Source organism: Sciurus vulgaris (genome assembly GCF_902686455.1).
Source record: "Sciurus vulgaris genome assembly, chromosome: 12".
Classification (NCBI taxonomy): domain Eukaryota; kingdom Metazoa; phylum Chordata; class Mammalia; order Rodentia; family Sciuridae; genus Sciurus; species Sciurus vulgaris.
The window spans coordinates 99,589,101-99,612,122 of NC_136473.1; the positions used below are offsets into that span (position 1 = coordinate 99,589,101).

General features: G+C 38.9%; 1 protein-coding gene across 1 annotated transcript in view; it reads right to left on the reverse strand.

Moving 5' to 3' along the window:
- Positions 1-23,022, reverse strand: part of RGSL1 (regulator of G protein signaling like 1) — a gene marked incomplete at both ends in the record, with an annotated part of 59,804 nt that overhangs the window by 20,042 nt on the left and 16,740 nt on the right. Inside the window, 5 exons of the mRNA XM_079107306.1 lie at positions 1,560-1,753; positions 5,192-5,297; positions 17,025-17,132; positions 19,884-20,106; positions 20,535-20,597. Of these exons, the coding sequence (XP_078963432.1) occupies positions 1,560-1,753; positions 5,192-5,297; positions 17,025-17,132; positions 19,884-20,106; positions 20,535-20,597 (694 nt within the window). The remainder of the gene's footprint in view (positions 1-1,559; positions 1,754-5,191; positions 5,298-17,024; positions 17,133-19,883; positions 20,107-20,534; positions 20,598-23,022) is intronic.

A 23,022-nucleotide genomic window follows, 5' to 3' on the forward strand; every position in this document is an offset into this window, starting at 1 on the left:
TAAAAGTGAAGGACTAAAGTTAAATTGGCAGATGGGGAATCCAGGATTAGCAAAAGGTTGGGTAATGGCATTTGGTGTTCCGGGGGCCAGACACTGTGCTGGGCTCAAGGGTGGACCAGGAACGTGATCTGCGTACTCCTCTTTCTCTTCTGGTTCATTCAAAACCATGTACAGAACTCAATATTCTGAGGTTCCACAAAAAAGTATTTCTTACGAATAAAGACTTTACCCTCTTTTTCTATTTTCCTATTTATGCCCTAAGCTTGGTTAACTAAAAGCAAAACGCCCACAAAACCCATTTCTGTTCATCTGTGCTTAAATGGGAAGCTCCGCTTTCATTATTTTTCTGTGGATTTGATTACCTCCAGGATGGAACTGTTCTCACCCCAGAGTCAGTATTTTACTTGCAGCCTGTGCTTCTGGCCAAGGTGAATTTACATGAGCCAGGTATACCTTCCTGTCTTAGGCAAGACAACAGGACAAAATCTGTGGAGGATTTTCAGCCAGGGAGTTCTCTCTGATTGAATGGAACAACTGTCTTTTCAGTTTACACCAGCTGGGTGGGGGGTGGGGGGATGGTGGGGGTGCCAGGGGTAACACTCCAGCTTTGCATATGGCTAGCCTTGTCTTCACATCGAACTCCAGCCTAGTTGATTTTATGATCAGATGACTTGGTTCTGAACTCAAGTTCTACTAAGCTGGTTAACTTTTCATCTTCATTTAGAAAATGCAGTGAATTACTCCTGCCTCACAGGGATTAAATAAAATTCTGGTTTTAGGATTAAATAAGACCAAATGAGAGGATATACGTGAAAGTATTTTACACTTGGTTTCTTTTTTTTATTTTTAGAGACTGCATTTTGATTCATTGTACACAAAATGGGGTACATCATTTCATTTTTATGGTTGTGCATGATGTGGATTCGTACCATTCCAGTAATCATACATGTACATAGGGTAATGATGTCTGTCTCATTCCACCATCTTTCATACCCCCCTCCCTCTCATTACCCTCTATGTAATCTAAAGTTCCTCCATTCTTCTCTCACCCCCACCCCCCCTCCACCCTCATTATATATCATCATCCACTTATCAGGGAAAACATTCCACCTTTGGTTTTTTGGGATTTTTTTACTTCACGCTACAGAATACTAAAGAAAGAAATTGAAGAAAACCTTAGAAGATGGAAAGATCTCCCTTGTTCTTGGATAGGCAGGATTAATATTGCAAAATGGCCATACTACCAAAGGCACTATACAGATTCAATGCAATTCCAATTAAAATCCCAATGACATTCCTCATAGAAATAGAGAAAGCAATCATGAACTTCATTTGGAAGAATAAGAGACCTTGAATAGCCAAAACAATCCTTGGCTTCTTTTACTAGTATTACAACTTTGATTTAATATTGTTCTCTCACTGTCCCTCTTAGTCTTTGTCTCAATTCTTCCCCCATGTGGCCACTGCTCTGTTGGGCTCTCGGGGACTTATGTGAGACAGGTTATTTCTCTGGACAATAAAGGTAGAAGAAAACAGGATCAGGAGAAAAAGACGCATACCAGGAGGCAGTTTGCCATGGAAGAAAGTCTTGATTATATTTTCCAGTGTAGATTTGTACGTCTTTTCACTGGATTTCATGTTCATCTTCTGTACTGCTATCAGGAATTGCAACGGGCCTTCCGCGTTGTGTTCTCTGAGGAACTCCTTGAAGAGCTCCAAGTGCTGTGAACTTAGGAGGACTTCTGCCAAGTTCCTGGAAAACAAGAGAGCCTGGCTTGTGGACAGAAAGGGATGACGGCCCTGGGTTCTGCTCCTATTAGGGACAGAAGGGCATCTCTTGGGCTGCAGAGCCTTCAGCCATGTGTGAAGAGCATGGCTGAAGAATTGTATAACTGATTCCTTGGAGATGAACTTGAATTTTCATCTGCCCTTCCTAAACCTGGTCCAATGGTTTGACACCCAGGTCGAAGAGGAGGGGAGGTATTTTAAAGGGTGGTCACTTCTTTTTAAGAAAACTCTTTTCACATTATGGATTCAAAGCTACTCCCAATTGGCCCCGTCATTTCTGTGACCCAGAGAGTGACTGATCAGCAGTTATTGGTCCATTATTTCAAAATTTCCTACCCTGATTCCTTCTTTCACTGCTCTTTAAATACAAGTGACTTTAGTGTTTCATTTGCAGTCCTCTTTCTTTTTGCCTTCTGGTTTTTCTTTCCTTTTCTGGGTAACCTTCTGGTTTCAATTTTCATGGATGTGGTGAAGCTATATTCCCAGTTCTCAGAAGCTCCACTTCCACATTTAAACCGCCCACTGAACCTCACTTTATATCACAGCTATTTAAGCCTCTCTATATGCAAATATATATTGATCAATTAATTTGTTTTATGTACCTATTTTATTATGTGTGATATTAGTTACAGGTTTTTGATAGATGCCCTTTATCAGAATGAGATAGTTATTTTCTATTCTAATTTTATTGAGATTTTCATCATGATGAGGTGGTGAATATTGTAAAAGGTTTTTTCTGTAGTCATGGAGATAGTCAACTTAGTATTATCCCTTAATTTTTAAATATGGCATATTATTTTTATTGTTTTTTGGATGTTAAACCAACCTTCCATTCCTTGGCTATATTGTGCTGCACAATCCTTTTTTTATATGTTAGTGGGTTTGGTTTGCTAATACTTTATTGAGGATTTTTATACTAAATTCAAAGGGCTATTACTTCATGGTTTTATTTTCTTATGATGTCTTTGTATGGTTTTGGAATCCAGAAAAAACTGGCTTCATAGAATAAGCAGGCACATATTATTTATTCCTCTATTTCCTCAAAGAATTCTTGGAATATTGGTATTATTTATCTTTTAAATACTTCATAGACTTTTTCAGTGATGTCATCTATGTCTGGGCTTTGTTATGTAAGAAAATTTTAAATTACTAAAAACACCATTTGATACAGTTCAATTTTGTATCAATACTTATTCTGATTTTTCAATTGTTTGTTGTTATAGGTTTATTCATGTTTTTTACTTCTCCTGAGTCAAATTCAATAATTCAGGCATTTCTAGAATATTATCTATTGTATCCATGTTGTTTAATGAGTCCCTTGCATTTCCTTATAATCTTGATGATTTCTGTAGAGTCTTTAACACCACTGAAACTCTTCAAATACTGCCTTTTTATTAATAAGTTTATTTTGTGTCATTTCTTCAGCATGTAGGTAGGGTTTAACCTTACCCACAAAATACTCCTATTTCCTTGCAACTAAATTTATACATGAAGTCCAGGGTCTCTTCCAATAGTTTTAATTTGTCCTAATCTTGACTCAAAATTTCTTTCTCTTTCTGCTATACCCCTATAATAATTAGCCAATATTTTATGAAAACATTTTAAGATGAGCCTTGTATTTTACTTAGTTATATATTCAATTAGGGGCAAGGTCTATGTCTTATTTTTGTTTATTAGCACTCAGAGTGTCTGGGACATAGTATATGATTAATAGCTGTTTATTACATTGAAAGAGGATGAGGGACAAGGCTTAAGAAGATCACAACTATAGCATCCCTGATCTATTCTGTTGTGATCCTAACTCAAGTCATAAATCTGGACTATTTCTGTGATAGCCACATTCAACTAAGTTGGAAAATTGGCATTTATGTAGACTTGGTAGAGAACAGAGGAGGTGGACAGATTGGTTGAGGCTGACTCTCAGATTGGTTCAAAAGGGAAGTGCAAACTGAACTAGAAAAGGAATAAATGATTGAGCCTCAGGGGAGGAGGATCTATTTCATGAGAAGGAAAAGCATTCCAGAGCGTTTGAGAGAGAAACTTACCACCTCCAATGAATGTTATCAATAATTGAAAGCATTCCTGTGGGAGGTCTTTTTTCAATGAAAATATTCTATCAGAGACTGACCACCAAATTTGAATGTACTACTATATTCTCCTAATCTAGAAGATGACCTTTCAGGTATTTAGCCATCAATAGAAAATAACAGTACAAAAATGAATGAATGCATGAATGGCATGAACTAGGGGAAAACTATAGTCAAATTATAGTCAGAAAGGAAGAAAACATATCTAAAGTATTAAAAGTATGAAAAAAATAGTACATGGTCCATGTTGGTTTGTACTTTAGGGATGTAGGGTTTCAGAGGGGAGGAAAGTTCTAGCAGCCTTGACACTTGGAGAACTTTTTATGTGTAGGTGTCACTTGCTCTAAGAGGAATGAAAGGTGGGCGGGAAGCTCTGAAAGAAAAGACCACAGATTCTTTGCCTAGCAGAGTCTGACTCTCTTATTGATTAGAAAGTGGGGAGACATGAAGTAGAGAACCAGGTAGGAAGTTACCACAGTAGTACATAATCCAGAAAAAAACACAATGGATAAGGATACATGTACCAAGAATGCTTATTAGAGTACTATTTATAGCAGTAAAAAATTAAAGACAGTGGAAATGTCCATGTTATGGTTTAGATCTGAAATGTCTCCTGGGAAAACTCACGTGTTCGGCAATGCAGCAATGTTCAGAGGTAAAAAGACTGGGTTATCCATGTTTGACAAGAATGGAGAGAACCTCATCAGTGGATTAATCCATTTGAAAGATTAATAATTTGAATGGACTCCTGGGTGGTAACTATACGCAGATGGGGTGTGTCTGGAGGAAGTGGATCACTGGGAACTTGTGGCTGGGGACTATATCTTATCCCTGGCTCCCCCACCTCTCTGTTTGCTTCCCAGCCGCCATGAGCTGAGCAGCTTTCTGCTGCCAAAAACTTCCATCATAATACTTCTGCCTTGGAGCTGGCCAACCATGGATTGAACCTCTGAAACCAATAAGCCAAATAAATCTTTCCTCTTTTAAGTGGTTCTGTCAGGTATTTTGATCATAGTGGTAAGAAGTTAACAACAATTCATAAAAAGAGAATAGTTAAATAAATCACACAATGTTCATACTATAAAAGTAGATCTATACATAGTGACATAAAATGATGTTCATGATAGTTTAAGATAAAAATTTTATTGCAAGATATATATATCACATGGTACCAATTTTAGGAAATAAACAATAATTTAAAATGCAAAGTGTGTTTGTTCATACATGTATGATACATGGGAAAAGGTCTGGAAACCTACATATAAAAGGAAAAGTTGTGCCTGGAGATATTGCTATAACCAGATCCTACATCTTACCTGGGTCTCACTGAGGGCTTCCTTAAACCAGCTCTTTTGAGGAAGGATAGTTTCCTTTGTGGGGGTGCAACACCCTTTGGTTCCTTGACAATTTGCACCTTAAAATCTAAGAAAAATCACAAAGTTGGGTAAAATCACATGATAAGGAATTAAAGACTCCCTCTGAAATTAAGGGAATCTCTCTAAAATTAAGGACAACTTCCTTGGACTGAAAATAAAAAAATCTCCAAATTGTTTTTAACTTCTGACTTCCTCACACAGAGAATAAGGAGGTTACCCAACTGACATTTGCCAAAAGCATTTAAAGGCACAAGTACTGCCCACAGTAATTTGGGCCTAGGAACAACAATTGGGACAGAATTAGATCAAAAGTTGGAGCCAAAAAAGATGAGGGTCAAAGTTGGATCAAAAAGTTGAGGCTCGGAAAGGAGATAAATAAGATAATAAAGCTTGTTAAAGTCCTTATACGTACCAGAGATTCAAGAAGCCCATAAACATGTCCAGAATAGGATGCATGCCAAGAAAGGGCATTAGAAGACCCAAAACTTCTGGAAATGTTTTGGAATAATAATAATACAAACTACTGCTTATAATTGAGAAAGTAATATGATCCAGACAGTGTTAAAAACTGAAAGATCTCTTGGAAGCATCTTGGCAAGATTAAGAGCAGCCATTACTGAGCTCATTGGAAGAGGAGCAATGAGCTCAGTGAGGTCAAGAAACTCAATGACATCTTTAGAAGTAAGTGATAGACTCAGGACCTCAGTTCTACCAAACCCCCAAGACCATGTTCTTATCTGTCAGCTGAATAGAGGTGCTATAGAAAATGGTAAGATGCTTAGCACTCAGACTGGAGAGAAGTTGGAGAATTGAGACCATTCATGTTTGACAAGAATGGAGTGAACCTAGTATCCCCATGCCCTGCTCTTGGACAGGTCAGTTTGTGTATTTGTGCATCTGTTTTGGATGTGAATTTGACAATAAACATCCAAATCATATTGTATGTAGACAACAGAAGACCCCAAACCTCCATCTTGCTGAATTTTAGGTTCCAGGCAAGAACTGTCAGTCGTCTGGTTAAATGTGAAATGTTGAAAGAGTAACCCAACCCCCGAGCCAATTTGAAAAGACCAGTCAATTTTTTCCCCCTTTTTTGGCTCCTGGAATTTAAGGAAACTATCAAAATACTACTTGAAAACAAGCTAAGAGAACATAGATTTTAGCCTCATCATACAATGAAGGATACAGACTTTATAAAAATCATTGAGAAAAGTCACCGAACAAGTAAATACTACCACCCACAAAAGCAGTAACAAAACTCCGGGGAAAGCATGGAGAATCTGATTTCCAGAGATGCCACATCATAATGTTAAAAACAACAAATCTTCAACAACAACAAAACAACAATAACAACAACAAAAGGAAAACTTTGAGCATACAAATAAGAAAATGTGACTCACTCATGTTGCTCAAAGGAGCTTAGTGGTCATAAGTGCAGATATTAAAGATAAGGTGCCACATCGACTTTAGGAACTAGATAGGCTTACATTTTCAGGAACTAGATAAAGAAAAGCAAAGGTAAACTCAAAGCTAGTGGAAGAAAGGAAATGATTAGAGAAAAGAAATTTGAAAGTGAATGTGTTCAAATGAAAAGTTTGATAATTGCAACTGTTACTTGTTTCATAGGCTTTAATTCTAGCATGCATTAAATATTGGTTGAAATTGCACTTGACGAATTTTTTGAAGAAAAGTAATTTACTCTGTCAAGAAATTAAGAAAACAGGTTTTGCGTATGGTTAAATAGTAAATATTATGTTTACAAAATACTGTGATTTTCTGGGAATCACTGTATTAGGAATGTTTAATGACATATAAATAAAAGTCATTTTTAAACCTGAAAAAAAATGGAGAAAAGAGTGGAGATTAAAAAAAAAATAGATAATAGGAAAGCAGTAGAAGCAACAAAATGAAGGTTTTTTTTTTTTCTTTAAAAATTCAACAAAATTTACAGACATCCAGTAGGCCTATCAAGATGAAAGACTCTATTACTAAAATCATAAATAAAAAGTAAAATCAAAAAGTAAAATCAAAATCAAAAAGTAAAGACACTACCAACTTTACAGAAGTAAAAAGATTATAAAAGAGTACTATAAACAATTATATGCCAACAAATTAGGTAATCTAGCTAAATGGACAAATTTAAAGAAATGCATAAACTACAAAAACTGACACAAGAAGAAATAAAAATTTGAAATGCTCTATAATAAGAGATTGACTCAGTAATCAGAAAGACAAGCCTAAAACCTGATGACTTCATTAGGGAATTCTACATAAGATTTAAAAAGAATAATTAACACCAATCCTTCTTAAACTCTTCCAAATTACTGAAGCAGAGGTGATATTTCCTAACTCATCCTGGGAAAATGGCAGAGACCGGCTCCACTCTTTAAAAAAACTGAGAGATCCAAGATGGTAGACTAGAGGGAGGCTGCATTCCTTGTCTCTTTGTAACTTAGGTTTCAAGCAGAGGATATCTGTTTCTCTGTGAGGCAGTCTTTGCTGCTTATTGATCCCCTGCTGTTTACCCCATTTGTCCACAGTGGTCACCTGCAGTCTGCCAGTACATTGACTACTTTTTGAGTGTTGCTCACTGACTGAAACCTATCATCCACTATTTGCCCATTTGCCTGCCTCTTGCCTACATATCACCTGCCTTTCAACTACACATCACCCATTGCCTGAGGTCCACCTGCTGATCATCCACTGGTAGCCTGTAGACTGACTGCAGACTGCCAGCAGATCACCAACTGCCTGCTGTTGCCTGGAAGTCCATTGTCACATACCCACAAGTTTCGTTATACATGGCTGCCACCATTTTGAGACAACAGCCAGGACCTGCAGTACCCTGGACCAGACTGACTGCACCCCGTCTCCAGCACCCCTGCCCAACCAAACACATCCCACCTCCAGGACCCCCAGCTGACCATGCCCATGCTCCAAGATGCAGCTCCCCATTTGCCAAAACATTTGGAAGTCAGTGTGGCCATCTTGGATTATCCTGGAAGTGGAAGCTCCCATCTTTAGGAGGGGCAAATCCCATCCTGAGATGCCTGCTGGAGACTGGAAGTTCATTGTCAGGAACCTCTCATGCATCAGGCTACTGAAGACCGGGAGGTTTGAATACTATATGACTGTTATAGTGTAGATTTTTTTTCTTTTTCTTTCTCCTTCTTGAAAAATTCTTGCTCTATTTTCTTTTGTTTGCTTGTTTTCTCAGAGTCTTATTCTCCCTTTTCTCATGCTAACAACCAACTTACTTTTGATTACACTTTCGCTCTGTCTACAATCTAGGACTTCTATATACTCTTTTTTCTAACCCTTTAACAGTTACATCCTATTCCCCTCCCCATCCTCTTTGTTCTCCATTAGAAACTGAGACCTTATTGCTAATCTGTTTGTTATACTGTAGATAATAATTGAATTCATCCTCTCTGTTTATTATGACAATATTGTTAATGTCTTCATAAGGGCTACTTGGTTTAGGGCTGCATATTGTCTGTACTGGGCACTGCTAATATTGATCTCCCCCTTAAAGAAGAGGTTTTGGAAACCTATAGGGTCATTATAAGCCTATGGGGGAAACTGCAATACCCCAGATCTGCACTGCTGGAGGGGAAGGTACATAAACAACATGAAAAAACAAAGAAAGAAAATGTTCCAAACAAACCTAGATTCTATATTAATAGAATACAGTGACAGCATGGTAGAAGAAATGCCAGAAAATGAGTTCAGAATATACATAATTAAAATGATTCATGAAGCAAAGGATGAGATAAAAGAGCAAATGCAGGCAATGAATGATCACTTCAATAAACAGCTGAAAGAGCATCTGCAGGAAGCAAAAGATCATTTCAACAAAGAGATAGAGATTCTCAAAAAGACCCAAACAGAAATCCTGGAAATGAAGGTAACAATAAACCAAATAAAAAACTCAGTGGAAAGCATAATCAACATGCTAGATCACTTGGAAGACAGAACCTCAGACAATGAAGACAAAATATTTAATCCTGAAAATAAAGTTGATGAAACAGAGAAGATGGTAAAAAATCATGAACAAAATCTCCAAGAACTATGGAACATCATGAAAAGACCAAATTTAAGAATTATCAGGATTGAGGAAGGCACAGAGATATAAACCAAAGGAATGAACAACCTATTCAATGAAATAATATCAGAAAATTTCCCAAACCTGAAGAATGAAATGGAAAATCAAATACAAGAGGTTTACAGAACACCAAATGCACAAAATTACAATGATCCACACCAAGGCACATTATAATGAAAATGACTAACATGGAAAATAAAGATAGGATTTTGAAGCCTGCACAAGAAAAGCATCAGATTACATATAGGGGGAAACCAATAAGGAATCAGCAGATTTCTCAGCCCAGACCCTAAAAGATAGAAGGACCTGGAACAACATATTTCAAGCTCTGAAAGAACATGGTTGCCAACCAAGAATCCTATACCCAGCAAAACTAACCTTCAGATTTGAAGACAAAATAAAATCCTTCCATGATAAACAAAAGTTAAAAGAATTTACAAATAGCCTGCACTACAGAGCAAAATATTCTATGAGGAGGAATGAAAAACAACAATGTAGATCAGCAAAGGGAGGAACTACCTTAAAGGAAAAACCAATCAAAGAGAAAGCAAGTCAAGTTAAAAACCAAAAATAAGCCCAAATGACTGGGAATACAAATTATAACTCAATAATAACCATGAATGTTAATGACTTAAACTCATTAATCAAAAGACATAGACTGGCAGACTGGATTAAAAAGAAAGACCCAAAAATATGCTGCCTTCAAGAGACTCATAGAAAATGACATCTACAGACTAAAGGGGAAAGGATGGGGAAAAAACCTACCATGCACACAGACTCAGAAAAAAAGTGGAGGTTTCCATTCTTGTATCAGATAAAGTGGACTTCAAGCCAAAGCTAGTCAGAAGGGATAAAGTAGGACATTTCATACTGCTTAAGGGAACCATAAATCAGGAAGACATACTGATAGTAAATATTTATGCCCCAAACGATGGTGCATACATGTACAGCAAACAAATTCTTCTCAATTCCAGGAATCAAATAGACCACAACACAATAATTCTGGGTGACTTTAACACACCACTGTCACCACTGGATAGATATTCTAAACAAAAACTAAATGAAGAAACCGATCTCAATAACACAATCAATAACTGAGACTTAACAGACATATAGAGAATATTCCATCCATCAATGAGTGAATACACTTTCTTTTCAGGAGCACATGGATCCTTTTCTAAAATAGATCATATGTTATGCCACAAAGCAGCCCTTAGTAAATGCAAAAAAGTAGAGATACTACCTTGTGTTCTATCAGATCATAATGGAAATTAAAAATCAATGACAAAATAAAAAACAAATTACTCCAACATCTGGAGACTAAATAATATGCAATTGAATGAAGCATGGATAACAGAAAACATCAGGGAGGAGATAAAAAAAATTGTTAGAGGTAAATGAGAGTGATGATATAACATACCAAAATCTCTGGGACACTATGAAAGCAGTACTAAGAGGAAAATTCATTGCATGGAGTGCATTCAAGAAAAAAATAAAAAGTCAACAACTAAGTGACCTAATATTACATCTCAAAGTCCTAGAAAAAGAAGAACAGAACAACACCAAAAGTAGTAGAAGACAGGAAATAATTAAAATCAGAGCTGAAATCTTTGAAATTGAAACAAAAGAAACAATGCAAAAAATTGACAAAACAAAAAATTGGTTTTTTGAAAAAGTAAACAAAATAGATAAACCCTTAGCCACACTAACAAAGAGGAGAGAAAAAACTCAAATTACTAAAATTTGTGATGAAAAAGGAAATATCATGACAGATACCACTGAAATACATAACATAATGAGAAGCTACTTTGAAATCTATACTCCAATAAAACAGAAAATATCAAAGACATTGACAAATTTCTAGAGACATGTGATCCTCCCAAACTGAACCAAGAGGACATACACAATTTAAACAGATCAATTTCAAGCAATGAAATAGCAGAAGCCATCGAAAGCCTACCAACCAAGAGAAGCCCAGGACCAGATGAATTTTCAGCTGAGTTCTACAAGACCTTCAAAGACGAACTCGTTCCAATAATCCTCAAAGTATTATAGGAAATAGAAAAGGATGGAACCCTTCCAAACTCATTCTATGAAGCTAGTATCACACTGATACCAAAACCAGACAAAGGTACATCAAGGAAAGAAAATCTTAGGCTGGTATCTCTGATGACTATAGATGCAAAAATCCTTAACAAAATTCTGGCAAATTGCATACAAAAACATTTTAAGAAGATAGTGCACCACAATCATGTGGGGTTCATCCCGGGGGATGCAAGTTTGGTTCAATATCCAGAAATCAATAAATATAATTCATCACATAAATAGGCTTAAGGTTAAGAATCATATGATTATTTCAATAGATGCAGAGAAAGTGTTCAACAAAATACAACACCCCTTCATGCTCAAAACACTAGAAAAATAGGGATAGTAGGACATACTTCAACATTATAAAGGCTCTTATGCTAAGCCCACGACCAATATCATTCTTAATGGAGAAAAACTGAAAGCATTCCCTTTAAAAACTGGAACAAGACAGGGATGCCCTCTTTCACCACTTCTATTCAACATCATCCTTGAAATACTAGCCAGAGATATTAGACAGACCAAAGAAATTAAAGGGATATGAATAGGAAAAGAAGGACTCAAACTGTCACTATTTGTGGATGACATGATTTTATACTTAGAGGATCCAAAAAACTCCACTAGAAAACTTCTAGAACTAATAAATGAATTCAACAAAACAGCAGGATATAAAATCAACATGCATTAATCTAAAGCATTTTTATTCATAAGTGATGAAACATCTGAAAGGGAAATGAAGAAAACAACTCCATTCACAATAACCTAAAAAAATAAAATAAAATACTTGGGAATCAATCTAATTAAAGAAGTGAAAGATCTCTACAATGAAAACTACAGAATATTAAAGAAAGAAATTGAAGAACACTTTAGAAGATGGAATGATTTCCCATGTTCTTGGATAGGCAGAATCAATATTATCAAAATGTCCATACTTTCAAAGGCGCTTTGCAGATTTAATGCAATTCCAATTAAAATTCCAATGACATTTCTCATAGAAATAGAAAAAGCAATCATGAAATTCAATTCATCTAGAAGAACAAAAGACCCAGAATAGCCAAAGCAATCCTGGGCAGGAAGAGTGATACAGGAGGTATCACAATATCAGACCTTCAACTATACTACAGAGCAATAGTAACAAAACCGGCACGGTATTGGAACCAAAATAGACAAGTAGACTAATGGTACAGAATAGAAGACACAAAGACATACCACACAAGTACAGTTATCTAATACTAGACAAAGGTGCCAAAAACTTACAATGGAGAAAAGATAACCTGTTCAACAAATGGTGCTGAGAAAACTGGAAATTCATATATAGTAAAATGAAATTAAACCCCTATCTCTCACCCTGTACAAAACTCAACTCAAAATGGATCAAGGATCTAGGAATTAGACCTGAGACCCTTCACCAAATAGAAGAAAGAGTAGGCCCGAATCTCCATCACGTTGGCTTAGGACCAGACTTCCTTAACAAGACCCCCATAGCATAAGAAATAAAAACAAGAATCAATAAATGGGATAGATTCAAACTAAAAATATTTTTCTCAGCAAAGGAAAAAATCAATAATGTGAAAAGAGATCCTACAGAGTGGGAGAAAATCTTTTCCACACACACTTCAGACATAGCACTATCTTCAAAGTTTATAAAGAACTTCAAAAACTTTACACCAAAAATACATAGAACCCAATCAATAAATGGGCTAAGGAAATGGGCAGACACTTCACTGAAGAAGATATACAGGTGATATATACAAATATATGAAAAAGTGCTCATCATCTCTAGTAATTAGAGAAATGCAAATTAAAACCATCCTAAGATTTCATCTAACTCCAATTAAAATGGTTATTATCAAGAACACAAGCAATAACAAGTGTTGGTGTGAATGTGTGGAAAAAGACACACTCATACATTGTTGGTGGAGTTGCAAATTGATGCAGTCACTTTGGAAAACAGTATGGGCATTCCTCAGAAAGCTTGGAATGGACCCACAATTTGACCCAGCTATCCCACTCCTTGACCTATACCTAAAGGACTTAAAATCAGCATAGTACAGTGATGCAGCCACATCAATGTTCATGGCAGCTCAATTCACAATAGCTAGATTGTGGAACCAACCGAGATGCCCTTCAACTGATGAATGGATAAGGAAACTGTGGTATATATACACACAGTGGAATATTACTCAGCCATTAAGAAGAATAAAATTATGGCATTTGCTGGTAAATGGATGAAGTTGGAGAATATCATGCTAAGTGAAATAGGCCATGCCCATAAAACCAAATGCTGAATGTTTTCTCTGATAAGTGGATGACGATACATAACAAGGGGGGTAGGTGGTGGGGGGTGGGGGAGAGAAGAATGAAGGAAATTTGGATGGTGTACAGGAAAATGGGGTGGAAGGGGGTGTGGGAGGAAAAGATAGTAGAATGAGACAGTATTACCCTATGTATATATATGATTACATGAATGGTGTGAATCTACATTGTGTACAACCATAGGAATGAAAAGTTGTACCCCTTTGTGTATAATGAATCAAAATTCAGTGTGTAAAAATAAAAAAATTTAAAAAATTAAAAAACTGAAATGATGACTTTATAGTCTAAACAATTAAGTTCTGAAATTATTAGGGCAGAACAAGTAAGTGATAACACCAAACGGAGGAACGAACCAGAGTAACACAGGAGGATGTCTGATCCCAGGTAGGGTGAGAAGAACTTCCCCGTGAGGCTTTCCTGCACTGGGTTCTGAAGCCCAACCAGGTGAGTAGGGTCAGAACTGAAGCAGGATGAGGAGGACATAATGGAAAGTCTGGCCCTGGGTGGGGAGTCTGAGTCGGGTGAGATGAACTCAGGCTGGAGTACAGGGGGCAAGCCGGTGTGCAGTACTGGAATTTGGGCAGAGTGAGAAAGATATCCCACTCGGTGTGGCCCATGAGGGACCAGAACCTGCACAGGTTGGGACTCCATTTAAAGGGCTAACTTGGTGAGGGGTGACAGAGTAAAAGCGAAAGGAGAAAAGCATCCACAGAAGGGACAGATAAGGCCAGGCATGCGGAAGGTGACCATGCAGAGTGGTGGCCTGGCACAGGTAGTCAGAGGGAGCAGAGGGAGCAGAGTGAGGAGGGATCCCCTCAGAGGAGGTGCGTGGAGGTGCCCAGGCACCCGTGCGTGGAGCCCAGGTAAGGGGAAAAGAGCATTCAGGAGGAGAACAGGGTGGAGTGGAGACAGAGGATCAGTCACAAGACGAGGGTGAGCCAACTAAATCAAATTGAGGATACTGGAGCAAGGTTTCCCATTGTTAGAGAACAAATATGTAAAAAGAGAAAACTAGAGTGAGCCAAATAGTGTTGGATTGAATCGAGGGTATTAATGTTAGCTCAAAACTTTCAATGTATGGAGAGAGATCAGAAGTAAGCATAGACATCGATTTATCTCTATGGGTACACATATGTATACATGCTCTCCGGCTCTGTCCATTGAGAAGAACTGATTGCAGCAACACTCTCAATAGCACAAAAACCCAACTAGACAGGATCAACCAGCCAGTTGATGCCAGCAAGTCTCCGAGCCCATTAACAGTACCAGTACCTAGATGGCCAGGATGGAGTGTTTGTAGGGACCCTATAGTATGGACCCCCACACTCACCATGGCTGGCTTAGCTATGGCTGCTGCCAGACATTCAACCTGCCACCAATAGTGACAAATGCAGAGCCCCCAGTACATTAGCATCCATAACAAAGATAATTAAAATTAATTCCACCCTTTTCCTATAAGCTACATTTCTACTTTCATTAGACCAATTATCTACTTGGTGATAAATAAATTACCCTTGCATCCCTTACAGTTCATTACCATTGCATCCCTTATAACCTGGAAGGAGTAGCAATTCATCTCCACTGAAACTGAGAAGGAGGCCTACTTGCAAGGCCTCAGTTAGCACTGTTCTCCAGGGCCGATGAGCATTTGATCCCTACACGGGATCTCACATAACTCTCACCAGAGAATATGCTTGCAGCAAAGCAAGCATGCAATGCCACTAGGTCCCAGCATGATGGGATCTGCCTGTTCTTTGAGAGCTGCTGGCTTGATAGGGTGATAGAGTTACTTTTTGAAAGTATAGCCACAAATCTGGTTTGGAGATGATACCTGGGTAAAATGGAACATCAACCCCTAGAAAAAATCAAAGACTATATAAAGTACTGTATCCCTGGCAGGTAGAGTACAAGGTTCCAGGAACCAAAGAATGAAAGTAGAAATGTTCCTTTTATTATTTTATTCAACCCATTTGTTTCAGTCACATTTCAAAAACTCAGTGACCACATGGTGTGTGGATCCCGTATACAGTGCCAGTCTAGAGATTCTGCTTCCTTGAGAGGGAATGCTCCTAGAAGACAGAGTAGGTGTCCATTCACTTTAAACTCTTCATGTCAAGAGGCCAGCAGGCAACAAAGGTCATTATACTGATAGGATAAGTGATCCTAATTACTGGGATCGTGAGAATTCACTTGTCACTCGTGATACTCTCTAGTTCAATTTTGATTATAAATTGATGAAGGAAGTGTCCATAGCCCAAGAAGTCATGATGACCAGACAGAGACATCAGAGATGAAACTCATCCCCCAAGACCAGCAGAGATACTGGTTGAACAAGAGGAGAATATAGGATGAGAGAAGACAAGAAGAATTAGCATTAGAAAAATTATAGTACTATAGACCAGCCTTTCTAGAATAAGTTCCCAAGGAAAAGAAACCAACCCAGTCCCCAGAGAAGGTATTCTGGGATGGGATGAAATTACTATACAAAGCAAGCAGGCGGTAGTGGGTGCTACTGAATGCCGTCTACATCCTCTCTTTAGGATCAAAGCATTCACCCCTAACTGCCTGGAGTGCTGGCTGCTGGTGGCCCCCACTGAGCTCCCTCTGGGAGCTGCCCAGCCAAAGGAAACCGCTTGACCCAAAGCATATCCGCCCCAGGGGTGTCCACATCCCATCTGGGTCCACGTGGAAGTTCAAAGGCCCAGGTCCCTTGCTCCAGCGAGGGACAACTCTGGAGGGCCATCCTAGCTTCGGGATTTCCTATGTGATCTGCCAACTGGCTCACAGTTGACAGTCCACCTCCACCTCTGCCCAGTGCTGCTCTCCTCACTCCTTTAGAGGAGCTATTCCCAGGAAGACCCCTAACAAACGTCCTTCCACAATCTCTGACTCCAGGAAACTTGGCAGGAGAAGAATGCACAGCATGTGAAACCCCTAAATGACAGAAGATTAGGAATGAACAATCTTAATCATCACTATGTTTGACAATTTATAATTACATCTCATTTTCCTAATACCCTCCTATGGTGTTGTGGGAGGCAAAAAAGAAAGAAAAAGGGAGGGAGGGAGGAAGGAAAGAAGGAAGGAAGGAAGGAAGGAAGGAAGGAAGGAAGGAAGGAAAGAAGGAAAGAGAGTCAGTACCTTTTGACCACATCTCCATGACAAAGTATGGTTCCTCTTTCGATTTTTGTCCCCAGAGTTTGAAAATTTTCTTAGATTTGAGAAAACCTAATAGCTTCAAATCTACCCACAAGTTTAAACACTTGCCTAAGTTAGGTACTTTCTCACAGTATAATTTGTAGTCCTCACTGATCTTCTTTATGGCCAGCTTTGGATACTTAAAGCAGAGTTCCTCGAAGGTCAATTTGTTTATGTCTGTGAATAAGGGAAAACAGAGATAGCGTCTAGTTATCCACTTCAGGTTCAAAGACTCATTTACTTTTCTTGGGCATATGGCTGTAAAATGTAACTTAAATAGGACAACAGTGTTTTGGTGGAATGCTTACATAAAGAACACAAGTTTTCTAAGCCCAATTAGGAGCAAGGAAACACAGGCTTCTCCCCTCTAGAATGGGAGGATTCTGCCCTCTGGAGGGCCTGGCCCATGGAGATTTTCTGCCTGAGAGATGCTAGCATACATGATGTAGAAAGAGCTACTTGTCGATGCATATACAAGAGACATCTCATTCAGATGACTGGTGACCATTCAAAGCAACCATCTTTTGTAAGGTGGAGTTTGGGATGATTCTCAAATATTTGCTATTGCTTCAGAAATTTGATGTACTTAAGGATAATACATGGCAAATAATGGGAGGACCATTCTTGTTCTTGGCTTTGACTTCTGGAATTAATTTTAGAACTGGCAGTTCATGTATCCAAACAGCATCAATAATGGCAAATCATTGTTCTTTGGGGTGGTTTTTTTTTTTTTTCCCTAAAAGTAGCCATACATGATTTCTGGTAATGCATGGTGAATTGAGAGGTAATATCTTTGTATCAAAAATGTGGTGGGGCAAGAAGGCTGAGCTAGCAAGGGAAATTTTAGAATGTTCTGGACTGTAGAAACAGAAACGCAGCACTTGTTCTCCTCCCAAGAGGAAACCACTGCTTTGTGTTGACTTTTGGTGTTCACAGTTCATCCAGTTGCACAGAGTTCTTCTGGACGGCTCCATTCAGTCCAGTACTTAATGCCACTGTCCTCTTGTCATCCCCGCCATCTGTCTGTCAGGACCATCCAGCCACCGCGGTGAGAGCGGCAGGTTGTTTCTCAATGGATCCAGGTTTCTAGGCCCTGGTCAAGCTCTCCCTCACCAAGCAACCTTGGCAAAGTCCCTTCACCTTCCTGGGACTCTGTTTCTCCACGTAAAAGGTGAGAGCATCCTAGCTCTGGCGCTCTGTGACTTTACAGTGCAGCGTGAGTGGAAGCTTCAGCCTGCCTGGGATTCAAGGCCCCGATTTGAACAAATACAAAGAAAGTCTTTTTCAGGGCAGACTTGTGCTCCCGGGAGCAGTGGTAAAGGAAGTGAAGAAGCTTGCTGAGGGAGGAAGGGATCTGTGGAGCACGGTTCTCCCTCTTCCTGGCCATGCCTGACTCTCCAGAGGCCCCCAGCTAATGCCCATCACCCAGCATGCATGTGGTGTTTTTCACTGCCATCCTGTCTTCCACTTTTGTCATGGTTTCTGGGAGAAATTCTGGAAAGTTCAGGTTTCAGAGGTAAGGTGTAACTGCTGAGGTAAAAAAAAGAGGGACTGTCCATGCTAGATTTAAATAACTATGCCCAAGCATGGCTCTGAGGGGTGATCTTACCCAGCATTGAACTCAGAGGCACTTAACCTCTGAGCCACATTCCCAGTCCTTTTTTACACTTTATTTTGAGACAGGGTGTCACCTAAGGGTGTCAAGTTGCTTAGGGCCTTGCTAAGTTTCTGAGGCTGGCTTTGAACTTGCAATCTTGAGCCACTTGCTTTCTTTTATTACCACTAATCTCAGTGACCCAGCCAACAACAACTCTTTCTCCCTATTCTATAGCTGCATAAGTGAGGTTCAGAAAGATGAAGTAACTTGCCCACGGTCACCGAGTAAGTGTCATTTACAAAAACTTCTGCTTACTCCTACTTTGACAGTGTTTTTCAGAGTATAGTTCAGGGCTTATTAGTATATCCAAAGATGAACTGAGGCATCATTAGCTTTTACAACATGAAATAGGATCAAACAGAATGCTAGATACCTTTTCTTATGTAATAAGGGTAACTATTACTTTGTGAAAAGTTTTTTCCATATATGTGCATACATTTATGTAGTCATATATTTCAGGAATCGTGAGATCAGCTGTATTTAATGTGGATTGAAGTTTGAGAAATCCTGAAGTTCTCCAACTGCCTCATCACTGATAATTCAATAATAAAATGTATTTGAACTTGAATAATGCTGGTCAACATTAATTGGGCTCTTGCCATTGCCAAACACCGTGATGAGAGCTTTTGTAGATGACCTGGAGTTACCTTCAGAAATCGGTTATTATTTCCATTTTGCAGATGAGAAAACTGGGAGTTAAGCAGAGGTTAAGTACATTGCTCAAGTAAACACAGTCCACAGTGGAACCAGGATATAATCCCAGACCTCAGGGACAAAAATGCTCCCAACCTTTTCTCTCCTCTGCCTGGGTGGGCTGCTGAGCTATGTTAGGGGAGGTAGGTGGCTAAAATCTTTCATAGAAACGCCCTTGGGACCTGGTTCTGGGAGTCAGGTGGTGAGGTGGAATGTTAGATGCATCAACCTAAAAGTTTGTTCTTAACAGTGGAGATGTTTGAATGGGCAGGAGTTTGCCAAGGTGAGCTGCTCTGGCTTTCTCAGAACCAGTAGGGGGCGCAGCAGTCTGTCAGAATTCAAAGCTGGCCTCTCACTTAGGGTGGTTGGGACCTTGGGGAGATCATCCTCTCTGGGCCTCAGTTACTTAGAAATTAACTGCCTAGGTTATTTTAAAGATCAAATGTGGTAATTTTTGTATCCCACAGTGCTGACGTAAATATTCACTGTTAAATAATTAAAATTTTCCAGTTTCCTAGAAGGGTAAGCAAACAAATAACAACAACAACAACAAAAGAAGCCCCAGCGACATATCTTACCTTCCAGAAACACTGGAGACTGCAGTTCTACCCGGAGAGACCCAGCTTGGCGGAGGTCCTCAGTAGCTACCTTTGGCCACTGCATAGAATCCATTTCCTCCATGTTCGCCAAAGCCTGGCTTAACTCCAGAGATTGCTGAATCCTCTTATAAAGAAGAATGTGCTCTTCTTTGCTTACAGATTTTCTTTTATGCCCCCGGGCTTTGATGAACCGAGTCTGAGTCTAAGAGAAGCCGGTGGGGAGCCGGCAGTGTTTGACACAGGTATTAGACCAGAAGCAGGAGTTTTGTAATACCTCAGTCCTCCTTACCCAGCCTTGTGCTGACCGTCTTCAATCTATTAAGAGCCAATACTCTCTTACACACTGGACCCCACCCTCTTTTAATCAAACCCATTTTCCAAAAGGGAAACCTTTCTATATGAGTCTGACTTCTTCAAAGTCAGCTTTGCACTGAGTCTTTTTCCTTGAGTGGTTTTTATCTTTAGAATATGGGGGACTGTGCCAATCTCCAGTTGCCTCCAGGAATAAGTCATAATTTCATTTAGTTTGACAAATAAGTCTTCTAAAACCACCTTCTCCTGTTCCCTCAATCAAATAAGACTTCTCTTTCCTCAATCCCAAATTCCTCCCCAACCCAAAGTCCCTCCTACTGTGAAAATGAGAAACCAGTAGTCCTCTTCATTCAGGAACTCATTATAGTAGGGGCTGAGTATCTAAAATCCAAACACAACACAAGAATTAGGAGGTGATGCTCAGCTTGCTGAATCTTTCCATTTTGTGTCCCCCATGGATTCTCGAGTCTCCAAATTAGAGATCTGAAGGCACTGCACACATCAGCTATGACCAACCAATAGGTAAGCCTGCATTTCTCTGAACATAGCAGCTCATAGACTAAGCCTCCAAGAATAGCAATAAATACACACTTAAACAGAGACATAATCATCTACACAACAATTATGTAACATCTGCATACCACTTGGTTCTTTTCCCAAGTACTGTCTTATGATTCTCAAAATGACCCAGAAAACCAAGCAACTCCTTTGATGGTCCTGCTCTTACATCTCCCACTTGAAGACCTTACACCCTCGGGAACAGCATTTCATACCTTAAATGACAAAAGCTATGCATTAGTGCTTGACTAAATTTGTTAAGGCACCCTCTCATTTTCATTTATTTCTTTGACAAATATTTTCAGAGTGGCTGCTCTGTGCCAGGTGCTGTGCCGATTGCTGGAAGTACGAAGATGAATGGGCTCTGAGCCCTGTTCCAAGGAGCTCGCCTCCCAGGAGGCTGGGCAGCAGCATGACACAGGCTGTGATAGGTACACGGACAACATTTCGTGGGTACAGAAAGGAGGGACCTATGGCTCATGCTCTAGTCAGGAAAAACCCAGGAAGAATTCATAAAGGCGAGGAAATTTAAATTAGAATTTGCACTTTGCAGGATAAGCAGACGTCCACCACAGGCAAGTTGAGTAGAGGGCGTTCCAGGGTGGAACGGGCTCAGGCAAAGGTACAGAAATGGGAAGGGACAGGCTGGAGAATGGTGGGAATGCACCATTCATGGGAAAACCGCAAGGGCCTGTGGAGTGGCAAGAGATGAGGCAGGGAGGGTGGCTGTACTGTGCATGAAGGACGTGAATGTCTGGCTAAGTAAACGGGGCATGATTTTGCAGGTAATGAGTTGCCAGTAATAACATTTTAAAAACATAAGATTCTCTCCATAAACCACCCCAATCATGCTGCCAAAAGGTGAGTTTAAAGGTACAGTGTGTACATATATGTATATATATATATATATATATGTATATATATGTGTGTGTGTGTGTATAAATATATATATATACACATATATATATATATATTTTAGCAATGTAACAGAGCTGAGTTCTTGGGGTACTGGAGTGAAGATTATTCCTGAGCAAACACAGCTCACTTATTGAATCCTGGCAATAAATATATAATGTAATATAATGCCATTGACAAATGAATAAGCTCTAAGCTCTACATATATATTAAATATGAATGGTAACAGAGCATAGTGAAATGAATACCCTATTAATGTCCCTTCCAGTTTACAAGATTTATGACTGTAATATTTTATGAATAAATCATCAAATTGGCTTAAGAAGTTATACTTAATAGAGAATTTTTCATTTGAAAAGTTAATCACATAACAGCAAAATAACAGTAATGGATAATACATACAATAAAATAGTATTTAAAAACCTTATCCTTGTTTTTTGTAGTGGTATATTAGAGTTTCTTTCAGATCGAGTGTGTTCATCACTTGATAAACTTTCCTGGCCCCTCCTCAGAGCAGTGTGTGAGGCGATAGACCAAGAAGCATGTTTTATTTCAGGTGTTTGGGGTATCTGGTCTCTGTTGGAAGTACTCTGTTCTGCAGTTGTAGCATGTGACAATGTGTAAACAAATGGGTATAGTTGTGTTGCAATAAAACTTATTTGTAGATGTGGAAATTTGGATTTTATATAATATCTCTGTGTCATGTTACATTTCTCTTTTCATGTTTTTCTACCATTTAAAATATGTAAAGCAATCTTGTAGGTTGCTGGTCACACAAGTGCACATGGTAAACTGAATTTGGCTCCTGGGTTATAGTTTGCTAACCTTGCAATAGACTGAGAAGGAATCTGATCACTGACTCAGCACTTGTCAGCAAACCACAGAGAGGCTTTTGGTCTTGGTCCACTGTCTGTATAATAAGAGGGAGGATGAGAGAAACCTGAGAGGCCCTGTCCTGGTCTAAGGTTCTATGGGTCTGAAAAGGGTTGGAAGAGTGTAAATATTTGTGTACATACTACTTGCTGGACATTGTATACATAAGTGTCTTTATTAAAGAGAGTCATATAATCCCCAATGTACTGATGAGAAAATCAAGGATCAGAAGTACCCAGGTAGAAACCTAAGACCAAATTTTGAGAAAGTAGAGATGTTATAATCAAAACTCACTTTTGTCTGCCCATCTCACTAAATCTCAGTGTTCTTTGTACCTTTAGTCTTATTTTCTTTAAAGTTTTTTAATCATGGTAAAATATATATAACACAAAATTTTCCATATTAACTATTTTAAGTGAATGAGTCAGTGACATTAACTATATGTACAATGTATGTACAA